General features: G+C 63.5%; 1 protein-coding gene and 1 non-coding gene across 2 annotated transcripts; one reads left to right on the top strand and one right to left on the bottom strand.

Moving 5' to 3' along the window:
* Positions 1–125: 125 nt before the first annotated feature.
* Positions 126–15,246, bottom strand: COPE (coat protein complex I subunit epsilon). Its single transcript, XM_020283848.2, has 10 exons — positions 15,060–15,246; positions 9,893–9,955; positions 8,703–8,803; positions 6,429–6,581; positions 5,309–5,362; positions 4,636–4,717; positions 3,196–3,351; positions 1,580–1,648; positions 444–518; positions 126–276 (listed from the first exon to the last, which is right to left on the bottom strand). The coding sequence occupies exons 1-10, from the start codon at positions 15,183–15,185 to the stop codon at positions 235–237; spliced, it is 921 nt and encodes a 306-aa protein (XP_020139437.2). The 5' UTR covers positions 15,186–15,246; the 3' UTR covers positions 126–234.
* LOC142870783 (U7 small nuclear RNA) lies at positions 13,952–14,015 on the top strand. Its single transcript, XR_012919120.1, has one exon. It is a non-coding gene; the product is annotated as a U7 small nuclear RNA (small nuclear RNA).
* Positions 15,247–15,335: the final 89 nt, after the last annotated feature.

A 15,335-nucleotide genomic window follows, 5' to 3' on the forward strand; every position in this document is an offset into this window, starting at 1 on the left:
GTTCTTGCTCTGAATCTGGTAGCCCTCACAACGGCTGCGTGAACTCCCCGTGCCTCAGTTTCCCTGGACTCACCCTTGGAGCCTTAGTCCCCACATGCCCCCCGCAAAGTGGCCAGAGCACAACATCGGGCGGGGGTGCCCTGGCGGTGGGGCGTTTATTGAGAGGTGGGGGCGCTGGCGCCAGGCTTCTGGCCCTGAGAGAGGGCAGGGCGACGGCAGGCGGGGAGGGCACCCTCAGGGCGCGTACTGCAGCACCAGCCGGTCAAAGTCGTTCTCCTTCAGCAGGACGCCATGGCGGGGCGGGTGGGGGTGAGACAGAGACAGAGACAAAGACAGAGACAGAGAGAGGATGTGAACACTCGTGCCTGGCCTGAGCTCTGGGCCTTCCCTGCCCCAGCCTGGGGTATCTGGGGCTTGGGGACGGGTCGCCCACGCCGGCTCACCTTGGCCTGGTACTCCTTGATAAAGGGGTGGGACCTGTGAGAGTCCTTCAGCTGGGACAAGTATCGGTTAGTCACCTGCAGGGGAGGAGGGGCCAGATTAGCCAAATGCAGGGACCCCATGGCGCTCTGACCTGCAGGGCAGGGAGTGGGGGGCAGGGGTGGGAGTGGGGGGCAGGGGTGGGAGCCCAGGTCTCCTCCCCACAGGGCTCCACGCCCCATGCTGGGATTGGGCTTGTGCCGGGTGGTGCCCACCACCTGGAAGAGCACCCCGCACAGCTGGCACCCACCCAAGGCTGGCGGGCGCACCACGGGGTTCAGGTGAGTGGTCAGGCAAGGCCTCAGTGAGGGAGGGCAGGCTGGAGGGGACGGGCTTGGGGAGGGGGACGGTCGTGTGCGGGGAGCTGGGTCTGTTGTGGGCACAGGGAGCCTTCCCCGGGCCCTGCAGATTAGAACCTGGACCCCAGGCAGAGCTGTCACTCCCAGCCTTGCCCCCGGCTGCAGGGGGCTGGAGGCATTCGTCCAGCTCTGTCTCTCTGAGGCGGGGCGGGGGCCTGGTGCTATTTCTGGGGCCAACAGCGGGTTTCCCAGCCGCTGGGGGTGAGGCTATCTCTCCTGCACCACTCCCGCCCCACCCCGCCATGCCCCGCCCTGGGACCTTTCTACAGATGGGGAATGACCATCACACAACACTGGGACGGGGGGGGGGGGGGGGGGGCTGGCCGGGTCAGTCACCCATACCGAGCAGTGCCCCAGCCTCTCCCCGCCCAGGGGACTTGAGCTCACCAGAGCCACCTCCCAGACCCCTTTCCCCTGTCCTGTCTCCTACCCGCCACCCTGAAGTGGCAGAGGCCAGGGTCCCAGCCCAGCCAGCCCTGGCCCGGGCACCCTCTGAGCCCACCCTCGGTTGGACCCTCAGGAGCAGCTGACCCACTACCTGTGGCTGGGGACACCTGTGCCACTGTGACATCCAGGGGCCTGTGGGCCGATGGCAGCTGCCTGGAACGGGGCAGGTTTCTGTCCCAACCCCAGGCCAACCCTGACGTCCATACCCCGAGACCCCAGCCTGGCCCCAGGTTGGCGCTGTGGGGGCTGGAAAACCCCCACACCTGGCCTCGGGCTGGGCTGGGGGGGCCTACCTCAGGGGGCTTGCCCAGGTGCTGGGACAGGACGATGAGGTTGATGAGCGTCTCTGGGTGGCCGCTGTCCTGGACACACGGGGACACAGGGCAGGCAGGGTCAGTGACTTCTACTGCAGGCAGGATGACGCCCACTGCTGCCCTGGGGAGGGTGCGTGACCTGCACAAGGTCACCCCTCAGAGGGGGGGTGGGCTGGGGCTGCTGGAACCAGAGTCCCCCCCACCGCCCGCCTCCCCCAACCGTTCTGCAAGACACTGACCTCAGAGGTGACACAGTGCTGAGACACGAGCAGCCCAGCCCCCCGGTTCCGCATGCCACCCACTTCCCCTCTGCACCCGTTTCCTCATCTGTGGACCAGCCTGGGACACGCTCCCCTGTTTGTGGGGACTTGGGAGGGGCGTTTGTGTCACATGAGTCTCGACCTGCTGCTACGGACAAACCCCAGGGCCATGGGGTGGACCTGCCATCCCATCTACTCCCAAGGAGCAGGCCATGGTGGGAAGCTGCTGGGAAACTACTAGAAACTTCCAGGTGGGGGACCTTACCTGGCCTGGCCTCCAGGGCACACACAACCCTGGGAACTGCCTTGGCCAGAAGACCCAGCCAGAGCCTGGCGGCTGCTCAGAGCAACACACACCACCTGGGCTACACGGAGACCTGGGCCTGCCCCAGGGAGGCCCTTGCCCGGACACCTTTACCGAGACCCGACTCCCGCGCACCTCGGCCCCGGCCTGCTCGGCTGGACGTCGCTCAGGCTCTCAGGAGCAAGTGCGGCTGCTCCGAGAGCGGGGAGCGGGGAGGGCCCCTCTAGAACACGGGCAGCCACAGTCACAGGGAGCCCACCAGGGCCACGGGCGGCAAGCCTGCCCCAGGTGGTGGGTCAGGGCACCAGGACAGATGGGAATGGTTTAACGTGCAAGTCTCAGGACATGTCACCTGTGTGGTGTAACAAAAGCCCCTGTAGGAAGTGGTCAACACAGACTAGGCCGGGCGCGGTGGCTCACGCCTGTAGTCCCAGCACTCTGGGAGGCCAAGGCGGGAGGATCGCACAAGCTCAGGAGTTTGAAACCAGCCTGAACAAGAACGAGACCCCATCTCTACTAAAAATAGAAAGAAGTTAACTAGCAAACTAAAAATATACAGAAAAAATTAGCCGGGCGTGGTGGCGCATGCCTGTAGTCCCAGCTACTCGGGAGGCTGAGGCAGGAGGCTTTCTTGAGCCCAGGAGTTGGAGGTTGCTGTGAGCGAGGCTGACGCCATGGCACTCTGGCCCAGGCAACAGAATGAGACTCTGTCTCAAAAAAAAACCAAAAAAACCGCAAGGGCGGGGCCCACCTGGAGGCCCCCAACCAGGCAACGGTGCGGACAGGGCAGGGTGCTGCTCAGCCCAGGCTGCCTGGATGCCGTCGTTTCCAAATGACACTAGAATCTGCATTTTCATCCCTATTGCTGGTTCTTAGGTCTTGGCAGCTGACTGGGCAGGAGAACCCGTGGGGCCACGTGGCCTCCTGCAGGTCTCTGCCCCTCCTGGTCCTGACCCCCACCCTCCAGCTACCTGGCCTTCCTGCCATCCCCACTCTGGGGGCGGGGCCTGGGGGCGGCTGGGCCCACCCACCTTATCGAGCGCCTCCTGCAGCACGCCCTCGGCGGCCTCCCAGCGGCCCTGGGCCATGTGGCAGGCCGCCTGCCCGTTGAGCAGCAGCAGCGTGGACAAGCACTTGTCGGCCATCTCCTGGAAGATGTAGTAGGCGTCCTGCAGCTTCTCGCCGCCCTGCGGGCACGTCCAGCGTCAGCGCTGGTCACCTGGCTGCCCGGCCCTCCCCCGCCCGGCCCCTCGCACAGCGGAGAGGCTCCAGCCTGGCCACCGCCTCGCGGCAGACACCCCTCCCCCAGCCTCGTGCTCTTCTGATGAGGCCGGGAGATGCGCGGCCACCCCGCTCCCCGGCGCCCGCCTTATGGATGCGGAAACCGAGGCCTCCAGAGGGAGACTCAAGGCACAGGTGGTGGGGCCGGGCTCAGGTCACAGGGCCCGTGAGCGGTGGAGGCAGCTCCGTGGCCAGTAGCCCTGACCTGTCTACTTGCTGATGACACCGAGTGACACTTGCAAGGGGAGGCTGAGGCCAAGGTGGGCTCTGAAGAAAGGTTAAGTTTCCAGAAAGATCTGCTTGGTTTGTCCCACTAAACAGGACAGACGCTGCACACCCGTCGGCCGGGGGAGGCCCCAGCCCCCTGCGCACATTGTGACGGGCCCGTGCTAAACAGCGGCTCGGGAAGGAAGCCGAGTCCCAGGAACCAGAGGAGGGGCTGCTGCCAGGCAGGGCAGCCCAGGCCGGGGCCCAGGACACCCCCGCAGCGGCCACGGGAACACTCGCGCCGTGGCTGGCCAGGTACCAGGAGCCCAGACAGCAGAGCTGAGTGGGGGAGGGGCACACGCTGCCAGGCGTGTCGGGGAGAGCCAGCGCCACCTCTGGCTTTGGGGCGCCCCCTTGCTTATTTATTTTTTTTTTTTGAGACAGAGTCTCACTCTGTTGTAAGGGCTAGAGTGCTGTGGCGTCAGCCTCGCTCACAGCAACCTCCAACTCCTAGGATGAAGAAGCAATCCTCCTGCCTCAGCCTCCTGAGTCGCTGGGACTACAGGCATGCACCACCATGCCCGGCTCACTTTTTCTATCTATTTTTAGTTGGCCAATTAATTTCTTAATACATTTTAGTAGAGACAGGGGTCTCGCTCTTGCTCAGGCTGGTTTCGAACTCCTGACCTTGAGCCATTCTCCTGCCTCGGCCTCCCACAGTGCTGGGATGACAGGCGTGAGCCACGGCGCCTGGCCTGCCCACTCGCTCTGGCCGAGTCGCTCGGCTACGGAAAGCGCAAGCAGAGGCCTGGCTGAGGGAAGCCGGAGCCGCTGCCAGCGGTGCAGAGGGTGGTCCCTGGCCTCCCACTGGAGCGAGGTCCCCACAGAGTGGCTGGTGGCCAAGGCACACAGAGGGGTTTGCCCACAGACCCCGCTGGGCCGGGGACCGATGACCCTGCCTGCTGCCCGGCCCTGGGGCTCACCACGGCCAGGTTGACCCAGGCGGTGGCAAGCTGGGTGAGGGTGGCGTCCTCGTCCTGGTCCTGCATCCTCTTCAGCTCCTTCCTGGGGGCGGGCGAGAGGACAGGAGGGCGCTGAGTGGCCACGGCAACGTCCGGCGCACTCCACCCCCTCCTCAGGGCGCAGAGCCTCGGAACTCCGGCCACACGCTCCCCTGCACACTCATGTGCCTGTCCCCACCCGCTGCCCCCGAGGGCACCCAGCACTGGCGGGCGGGCGGGTGGGGCTGAGGGGGACTCGAGAACTGAGGAGGCAGAGACGAAGAGGAAGGCACGGTGCGAACAAGTCCCGGGCCAGGGCCCCGGGCCTGCGTGAGCCGAGTCCCCAACAGCCGCCCACGGCCTCCACCCAGCCATGCCAGCTCCAGGCTGTTCTGAGAGGCGGCCGGAGTCAGGGACTGCACCGAGTGACCAGTGCTCACAGGCACAGCCTCCCCGTCCCCACCTCACAGGGGGACACTGAGGCACCCACAGCAATGCCTCTCGCCCCCCGAGACACACCGCAGAGAGGTGAAGGACAGCCCGCACCCTCACGGAGCGTGACAGGGAGGAGCCATGGAGCAGCAGGGGGCTCAGGGGCCACGTGGGGTCCCGAGGTGGCCGGGCGCCCCAGGCGGAGGCGTGCGGGGAAGCTCACCGGGCCAGGTCCAGGCGGTCCAGCTTCAGCAGGATCTGCACTGTCATGGCCGAGCTGCGGGACAGGACAGGACAGGGCGGGTGGCACTACTCAGCAGGGGGCTGCAGACACACCCAAGGGCCCCCTCCCCGACTGGGGGCTCCCTCCCTGGGTCCGAATGTTCCTAATTTCTCTAAGGGAGTTCGGCCCCGGCCCCACCCTGCAGGGCGGCACCCTCACTCCCACGTTTCTCCTCGGAGCCTGCTCAGGCCCGGGAGCCCCGGTGGGTGCCCGGGGTGCGCACCCAGACTCCCGGCCGGCCCGCTGCCCACTCCGAGGCGGAGCCGCAACTGACCCCGTCTGCAGACAGGGACCCACCCTGGACTGGCCAGCAGCCCCGAGAGGGTGGGCGCTCAGGGACACGCCCCACAGCAGGGCAGGGACCCACGGTCGCGCCTGGCTCGGATGCAGGGCCCTGGGGGCCACTCGCTCTCTGTCCCCTCGTCCCCGGGCGGCTGTGACTCATGGGGCCACCTGCTGCCGTCTTCCCACCAGAACCGGAGGCGGCACCGAGACCAGCGCTGAGTGCTGACTCGCTCGCCGGGCACCGTCCCTATCTCCAGGCCCCTGCAGGTCCCTTTGCGGACGGAGGTGGCACGTGAGGGAGCACACGATGACCGTGTGACAGCCAACTGACAGCTCGCGGAGGCAGGCGGGCACTGCGGGGACAGCTCAGGGGGCAGGGCGGGCATGTGTTCTGTGACCGGCACCCTGGACACAGCAGGGGCCCAGGGGCCGTGCCGGGTGGAGGGTGGCGCCGGCCACCCCGCAGCGAGCTCCAGCACCCTGACTGCAGAGAGCCTGAAGCCGGGCTGGCCTGGGGGGCCCAAGAAGGCCTGAGGGACCCGGCCCAGGGCCTCGGAACGGAAGGCAGTGGGACGGGGGATGGAAACCACGAGCAGAGACAAAGGCGCTTTCTGCTCTGCCCTCGGGGACAGAGGGTTGCAGCCCCGGGCGCTGTGGGAGCTGGAGCGAGGACAGGAGACAGGAGACTGGGCCTCGTGTCAGGGCTGCCTCATTCACCGCTGCCATGACGACGGCCAGCGAGGCCGAGTGCAGCCTGGCGGTGGGGGCCGCTCACCACTCCAGGCTGTCCCCCTGGTGCAGGGCCCGCAGGGCGGCGTCCGGGTTCTGGTCGTGGAGGTAGACCGAGGCGGCCATGAGCAGGAAGGTGGTGTTGGTCACGTCCACGCTCTTGCTCATCTCGCGGTCCAGCTCGGCCACGATGGCGTCCCTGCAAGACGCAGACACTGAGCAGCCACACCCGGGGCCAGGAGGGGGCCGGGTCCCCAGGTGACCTCTACGAGAAGGTGAGCCAGGCCCCAGGGCGCCCAGCAGCACCCGCCGCTCACCTTCCCACGAGGCACTGCTCGCCTTGTACAGAAGGGGACACTGAGGCCGGGAGAAGGGGGGCCAGGTGCTGCAGGCCCAGAGGGGCTGTGCCCAGCCCAGCTCTGTCCGGGAAGCAGCGTGAACGACTGCAGAGCCCCAGCGTCCCTCAGCGCTCAGGGGCTATGGTGTCCAAGGCACCCCGGGCTCAGTGGGAACTGGGTGGCACGGCAGGTGCCCCCCGAGGGGACATGAGAAGCACTGTGAGCATCACCCACCTTCCCCGGGAGGCTGGTGGTCCTGGCAGGGACGCCCGACCATACTGGGTCAGCCCTGTGGGCCTCAAGGCCAAGGGCTGGAGTGGGACCTCGGCCGGGTGTTAAGGGTGGCTATGCGGGAGGACAGGAGCCCCCAGATGACAGCCAGCGGGGAGCCCTTGGACACCCCCACTGCCAGGACAGCCTCCTTTGGTTTCTGAGAGCCCAGCCTGCCGGCTGCACCCGGACAACGTGCCAGGGGCCAGGCCTGGGCTCGAGTCCCGGCAACGCTGAGGACCAGCTGGGCAGCCCCCCAGGCCACAGGTCGCCAGAGCTTCCGTCCCCCTAGCTGGAAAACAGAGCCACGGCCCACTTGCAAGGGCTGCTGAGCCGCCCACAGAAGGCAGGCAAAGGGGTCACTGCCAGACCAAGGCCTCCACTCCTCTGGGCCACACGGGGCTCTGTGACCCCATAACAGTCCGCACGGGTCTCCCTGGGGGACTGGTCACCAGGCACCTGTGTCTGAGGTCCCCGAGGGTGGGCCACATCTGCCACTATCCAGGCTCCACCGAGAACTGGCTGCACCACCAGGCCCTGATGGACAAGTGGCTTCAAGTCTGAGCCTGTAGCGCATCCCGGGGGCTTTAGACAGCAGGGATTTGTTCCCTCTTGGTGGCTCCGGAGACCAAGCTGGCGGCAAGGCTGGATCCCGCTCGGGGCTCTGAGAACCGTCCCAGGCCCCTCTCCTGGGGAGAGGCCACTGGTGACCTGTGGTGACCCATGGGTTGTAGGGGCATCACCCCATCTCTGGCTCCTTTTTCACACGGGCTTTCTCTCTGTCTCCTTCTGTCTCTGATAAGGACACCAGTTGTTGGTTTCAGGGACACCCTAAATTCAGGGTGACCTCATCTGGAGACCCTTACCTTACTTTCATCTGCAAAAACCCTTTTTCCAAGTAACATCCATAAGTACCTGGGATAGGACAGGGCCGTATCTTCTGGGGGGCCACCAGTCACCCCACTGCACCACCTTTGCACGTGGGTCGACTCCCAGGAGCCTCTGGGCTCCTCAGGTGAAGGGAGACGGCGCTGGGGGTGCTGCTTCCAGGGGCAAGGAGGGGGCAGGGCAACAGCGGGGTGTCACCCCAGCTCTCCTTAGCAGGAGGGGACTCCTGGGTCCCCTCTGCCCGGCCCCCTCTCACCCCGTGGCTGCCACCCATGGGCGTCTGAGCAACACTGGACTGTGACTTGGGGGCAGGACTTGGCATGGCCTCACCCGCCCCCATGGGGCTCCGGAGCAATCCACAGGTGACTCGGCCCCCTCTGGGCAGACCTGGAGCTGGCGGGAGGGGCCTGCCCGAGCGCGGGGGTGAGCGGCGCTGGTCAGAAAACCGGAGAAGCCGCTGCCCTCACCACAGCCTGCACTGTCCCGGGGGACACAGGGCTCTCTTGGGGTGCCCAGCGCTGCGCAGTAATTGCCACCTGCAGCAGCAGGTTCCGAGAGCACCTCCTGGTCCCCGAGGTATCTGTACACACATCCTCGTCTCCCTGACCCCTTCCTCTGAAGCAGGGGCCATCTCTCCCCCTCTCCTGTGCAGGCAAGGGAAACTGAGGCACAGAGCAGTGAGGGGACGGGGGGAGTGACACCCCGCCTGAGGGACATCAGAGGATGGGCACTGTGCCCTCTGCATGCACGCCCAAGCTCACGACAGACAGGCCTGGGAGGCGACCCCGTGCCCAGGCTGGCCCGCCCTTCCCGCTCGGCCTCACCTGCGGCTCTCGTGGGCGAGGTACTCGGCGAACAAGCGCACGGCCTGGAGCTCGGGAGCCGAGGAGGGCTTGATCTCATCCAGCACCACACCGTACTTCCTCTGCAGTGGGGACAGACACGCGTTGCTGCGCCCGCCCTCCCGAAGGATTCCCATGCCCCTGGCCTGGCTGCCAGCATCGCCTTGGCAGAGCCTCCGCCAGGGACCCCTCTGCCCGCCAGGGGCCACCACCACTGCGACGCAAGGAGGAGGCCGGCATGGCGGGGCTGTCACAGGCAGCAGGAGTGCCCTGTCAGGTCACGCTGCCCAGTGCCCAAGCTGGAGGCCCTGGCGGGTTGCCACCCCTGCCGTCTGCCTCCGGTGGTGACAACAGGTGGGGGCGGGTGAGCGCCTAGGGGACGCAGCGGCCGTGGGGGGGTGGGCGCGTGCTCCCATAAGCAGAACGAGCCCCCGCCCTGGCCACAGCCCCTCTTGCTGACACCAGACTGCTGCCTGTGGCCACCCGGGAGCCAGGGGGCCTGTCCCTTGCTGTGCCCCTCCCCAGACGGCTTCCATTCTTTCCTTGCCACGTGCTAATCTCCAAAACACATGTGCGTACAGGTGCGCACGGTGCACACACACGCACGTGTGAGAGTGTCTAAACCACCTGGGAGACCTGCCGAGGGGACGCCGGCGGCACACGCCACCTGGGGCTGGGCTGGGCCCTGGAGGTCCAGGCACAGGGGCAGGCCCGTCAGGCTCCGGAATGCTCCGCGGGGAAAAGGCGCTCACAGACCCAGGAAACTGCTGATGACAGCGCAGCATAGCTGGAGTGTCACCGAACGCCACTCGCTGGCGTGAGCCGTCAACAAGGGGAGGAACCGTGTGTGTGTGTGTGTGTGTGTGTGTGTGTACATAGGGAACTCTGTGCACCGTCTGCTCGATTACTCTGCAAACCCAAAACTGCACTAAACAAGTAAAATCAATCAGTTTTTTTTTAAATCAAGAAACCCCAACACAGGCCTCCCCGGCCTAGGGGCCCAGGACCTCGGTGACACAGCCATCTACCTGTGGCAGTCACCTGTGGCAGCCACACTGTCACTGGACCCTGCAGGCCTGGGGCCCCTCTCTGTGGCCCCTTGTGCACTCAGCCCCCGCCCCAGCACTCTGGTCATTACTCTGCCGCCCAACCGGTCACGGGCCAGCTCTCACCTGTGCCAGGTACGCTCTGTACAGGAAGACGTCCCTTTCCACGTCTCTCTCTGGGCTCGACAGCTGTGGGAACACAGGTGGGTCAAGGGGCAGGCCAAGGCACGGCAGGCCCACATGGGCCCCCAGAGGCTGGGGGCAGGGGGCCTACCTGGCAGGGCCCAGCCCTGGTCTTCCACTGCTCGTAACTTCCGGTCGTGTGACGCGGCCACCCTGCGTGGAGGGCACCGCTCTCCTGCCCAACACCACCCTGGGAAGGGGGCTCGACCAACCCTCCTGCTTGTCCCACAGTGCGGTGGCCGCTCCAGCCACAGTGAGGAGCCGGCGCCTCCGGCCGCAGGCAGGCGGGGCTTGTTCCCGTCCTGCCTGTGCTTCATTCAGCACACTCCGAGCTCAGGGTGGCTGCCCCAGGGCAGTGACAACTGCACCCAGCGAGGCCACGGGAAACCCAGGGACTGCCCCGTACTTGGGCCATGCCCCCCTGGCCCGGCCACTGCACAGAACTAAGGAGCAGAAGGCAGGTGACCACCACAACGTTCAGTTGAGAGCTGGGAGGAGGCTGGGGCCCTTCCTTAGGGGGAACAGCTTTGGATGCTGCTCCGGGTGCTACCTGACTTCCGAGTGGGCACAGGGTAGCTTAGCCCGTGGCTCAGGGCCTTGGCACAGGCCACCTGGGGCTGGGAAGGTCAAGAGCATGTGGGCCCGGATACCTCAGGGTCACCACACAAACAGTCTCCAAACTGAGAGGCCTGGGAAAACACACAGCCAGATGGCCTGCCAGTTCCCAAGGCATGGGGACAAAGGATCCAGCGTCCTGTAGCTGGGGGCTCACCAGCAATGCCACCCCCAAGGCTGAGAACCACAGGTTCCAAGCCACCGTGCCCTCTTCCTCTGCCCCAGCCCGGGGCAGCGGTGTGGGCGGCAACATGTTCTCACCCCAGGCCGTGGGAAGCCTGGCTCCGGCCCAGCTCAGACAGGTGTCACCAAGGGGCCCTGGTGGCAGGCTGGGCAGCTGGCCGTGATTGGGAACGTGGTGCCTTCTAAATAAGTAATAAGTAACTCTCAGGTGACCCTAAGAGGTGGACATCAGCAAGGAGGGCCAGCCTGGGGCAACATGCTGTCCCCTCAGTTAAAACAGACAAACACCAGCTCTTGGGGTATTTTTTTTTTTTTTTTTTTTGAGACAGGGTCTTGCTCTGTCGGCCGCCCGGGCTGGCTGGAGTGCAGTGGTGCAGTCACAGCTCACTGCAGCCTCACACTCCTGGGCTCAGACAGTCCTCCTGCCTCAGCCTCGCAAGTAGCTGGGACTACAGGAGCAAGCCACCACGCCCGGCTAATTTTTGTGCTTTTCACAGAGATGAGTTCTCGCTCTTCCAGATATGAGATCATGTCATCAGGAAAGAGCAGTAGTTTGACCTCCTCTTTCCCTATTTGGGGGTCTCGCTCTTGCTCAGGCTGGTCTTGATCTCTGGACCTCAAGTGATCCTCCCACCTCGGCCTCCCAGAGTGCTGGGATTATAGGCGTGAGCCACCGCGCCTGCCCAGGGTCTTGGTGAGGACACAGTGGGATGCCACAGGGGTACCAGGGTGGCCTCAGCTGGCCTGTCCATAACACCCACAGTGCACTGGCCCTGCAGGACTGCCAAGTTGTCCGAGAGGCCCTGGGTGCAGAAGCACAGGGGCCGCTCCGTCCACCCGAGACAGCAGAGCGCTGGGAAGCGAAACCGGACAGGACACAGCAGGGACCCCGACACGAGGCTCTGGAATGATCCCACAGTAACAGGAAGTGACGGGTCTCCCCCGGGCGGGACAGGATCTGGTCTTCAGCCCCAAAGGCTCCTTATAACCCCTGGGAGCTCAGAGAGCATCCAAGCCAGGAGGGCCACGTCCACCAAGGTTGCCTGCCCCCAGGGTGGCCCCAGCACTGCCCCCAGGTGGCTTGGAGGTGTGGCCAGGGCTGCAGACTCTGGGTACTGGCTGGGAAGGCCAGTGGCGGGGGTGGGGGGCTCTGCAGCCAGAAACCTCGCCAATGGTGTCCACTCCCTCTACTCTCCATGTGGCCAGTGAAGTCACCTGACCATACTGCACCTGAGCAACTCGAGGCTTTGCTTCCTGCTTTAACCCCAACACCTGGGCGGTGCCTGCCATCTTGTGGGCACTTAACAAATGTCTGACAAAAGGGGAAATGGCACGGTGCTACCATCATAGAGGACAATGACACTACAGGTGGGCCTGAGTTGCTGGGGCTGTGGCAATGAACTGCCACGGCCTGGGTGGCTTGAAATTATGCTCTCGCAGTTCTGGAGGTCAGAAGTCCAAACTCACGGGGTCGGCAGGGTCGTGCCCCTCCAAAGGCTCTAGGAGGATCCCGCCTTCCCCTCCCAGCGTCAGGTGGCTTGTGGCCACATCCCTCCGATCTCGGCCTCTGCCTGGGTCTCAAACCTCCCTGTGGATTTAGGGCCCATCCTAAACCCCAGGCGATCTCGCCTAGAGACCCGTCACCTGATTACACTCACAAAGACCCTTTTTCCACATAAGCCGCATTCGCAGGTTGCAGGTAGACCTGTGTTTTGGGCCCCGTAGGACGCAGGTGGCCCGTGGACCAGAACTAAACCACATCGACGGCTCGGCAGGGACGGGAGCCTCCTCCTCCTCCTCCCGGATGCACCAGGGAGAACATCTCAGCTCAGGGCCGGCCCATTCTTGCCCCACATCCCTCCGGCCCAGGCAAAGTGAGACCGCTAGTCTGGTACCCATGACTCTATTTTTGGTCACCGTCTACGTGAAGCAAGGAGGTGATACGGTTGTGGTGGTGAGCTGAGTGAGTGGCCCCCGCAAGAGGGGGTCTGTGCCATCACCCCGGAACCTGTGCACAGTCCACATGACACAGCAAACGGGACTTCGCAGATACGGGTGAAGCAGCGGCCCCTGGGATGTGGAGATCATGCTGGGGCATCCGGGTGGGCCCAGTCTAACCACACAAGCCCTCAACAGCAGGGGGTGGACAGAAGGGATGGACCAAAAGGGGAAGTCCCAGAGATCCCAGGTGGGAGAAGGATTTGACACCCCGAAGCTGGCTCTAAGATGGGGGCCCAAGCACGAGGTCTAGGGCTGGAGACAAGGTTCTAGGAGCTAAGGGTGGCCCCCGGCCAACAGGCCGCAACCTGAATGAGCTGGGAAGTGGATTCTTCCCCAGAATCTTCAGAAAGGACACGTCCTCACCGACACCTTGATTTTAGCCTGGTGAGAGCCATGTTGGCTTTTGACCCACAGAAACTATGAGGTAACAAATGTGTTGTCCCAGCCCAGTACCATGGCTCATGCCCGTAGTCCCCACAACTCTGGAGGCTGAGGTGGGAGGATAACTTGAGACCAGGAGTTCAAGACCAGCCTGGACAACAGAGGGAGACCCCATCTCTTAAAAAATAAAAAATAAAAAAATGTCTTAAGCAGTTGTTTCTGGTAATTCATCGTGGCAACAAAAGAAAATTAATATGATTGTTGCTTCAACAAATCCCAAGAGCTTCCTGAAGTCTGTTTCGTGTTTTATCCCTGCTAGATGGACAGTGCTTGGCGCTCCAATGGCCACTTGCTCCTTGGGAATAAAATCCAAACCTGTGCCATGGCCCCCAAAGCCCTGCCCACTCCTTCCTGTCCTCCCCATCTCTCGCCCCACTTCTATCTGCCACACTGGCTCGACTACCCCGAGCTCACACCTGCCTGAGCACCTCTGCAGCAATATACCAGGTCAGATCTTTCTGAAGGTCCAGCCTCAAGTTCAAGGGCACTGTCAGGGAGGCCTGGCTTGGTCTGACCACTCCCATGTGAAGCAGGGTGCACAGTTTTTCTCTGACTTGGCTCCTTTTATCTGCCTGCCCCGAAAGTGCCCACCTCTGGTTGTAACCACACGTTCACTTGCTTGCTGCTTTTAGAATGCTAGACTGCGAAGGCAGGCAAAGACTCTGCCACCTTTGCTGCTCTTAACCGTTCTCCAACAGCTCACCCTCAAAGGGACAGTCACGCCCCTATCCCTCCCTAAACAACCTTCAAGAAACAGCCCCTGAGTGTTACAGCTCTTTTAGAATTTTTCTTGCAGGTTTTTCGGTTCTCACTGGAAGACGCCCCCTCCCCCATGCTATCAAAGTTTAATTTAAAAAAATAATAATAATGGAAAGAGGCTGGGCACGGTGGCTCACACCTGTAATCCTAGCACTCTGAGAGGCTAAGGCAGGTAGATCGCTCAAGGTCAGGAGTTCTAAACCAGCCTGAGCAAAAGCAATACCCCATCTCTACTAAAAAAAAAATAGACAGGAATTAATTGGCCAACTAAAAATATATTTAAAAAAATTAGCCGGGCACAGTGGCACATGCCTGTAGTCCCAGCTACTCGGGAGGCTGAGGCAGGAGGATCGCTCGAGCCCGGGAGTTTGAGGTTGCTGTGAGTTAGGCAGATGCCACGGCATTCTAGCCCGGGCAACAGAGTGAGACTCCCTCCAAAGAAAAAAAAAGAAAGAAAGAGACAGCCCCTGCTGCCCTCTCTCCTGTCCCCTGCTCCTCACAGCTTGGCTTTGCCACGATGGGCTATTTTCTGGTCCTTCAACAACCAAGCAAATTCCCCGCCCCTCTCCATCACACCAGTCTCTTGTCGCTGCTTGTGGCTTCTCGTTCGTTTGCTTGTTTGCTGTCTGTCTCTGTCGCTGAGCTGGGGTTTCCAAGAGGGCTGGGAATTTTTTGTCTATTTTGTCACTCTCTGAGCCCAGCCCAACGAATACCGGGCCTGGCCCATAGCGGGGCTCGAGGAGGAACGGGTGAATGGGCGAGCTCTGGGGAAACAAACGGGAGGGCAGGGCAGGGCAACGCTTCTCTCTCTGGGCCTCGGTGTTCCTATCCGTAAAACGGGGATGAACCCCGGCCCCTCTCTCGCGGGGACTGAGCGCGGGACTGTTACCGCAGCGGCACAAACACCTTCCAGGGCGCAGTGAGCGCTAGGTGAGGAGACGGAAACTGTCAGAGCCTCGGGTTTCGTCACGGGACAGTGACCGTTCCCGCCGCACTCTGAAGACGCGCGCGCGGAGGAAAAACTCCAAGAGGAGAAGATGGAAAGTCCTCGGAAGCAGGAAGCGCCCTCCGCCTCCGCCCCCAGCGTCCCCACGCCCCCGAGCGGCCGCACCTTCACCCGCTGCGCCTCGTTGATGCACTGCTGGTAGCTGCCGATGTAAAAGGCGTTCTTCACGTCGAAGAGCTCATCCACTTCCCCGGAGCCGCCGGACGCCAGGCCGGGGGCCGGAGGCGCCATGTCGCTACTGTCTCGCCGGCTCCTCTTCCTGACAGACACGTCGGCCGGAAGCAGAGCGCCACGACCGGGCACGCTGGGAAATGTAGTTTACTCATTTCGAGTGGCAGGGAATGAAGCCAATGGGGAGTCTCTCTCCATGGGAGCAAGGTG

This window comes from Microcebus murinus, chromosome 4 (assembly GCF_040939455.1).
Source record: "Microcebus murinus isolate Inina chromosome 4, M.murinus_Inina_mat1.0, whole genome shotgun sequence".
Classification (NCBI taxonomy): Eukaryota; Metazoa; Chordata; class Mammalia; order Primates; family Cheirogaleidae; genus Microcebus; species Microcebus murinus.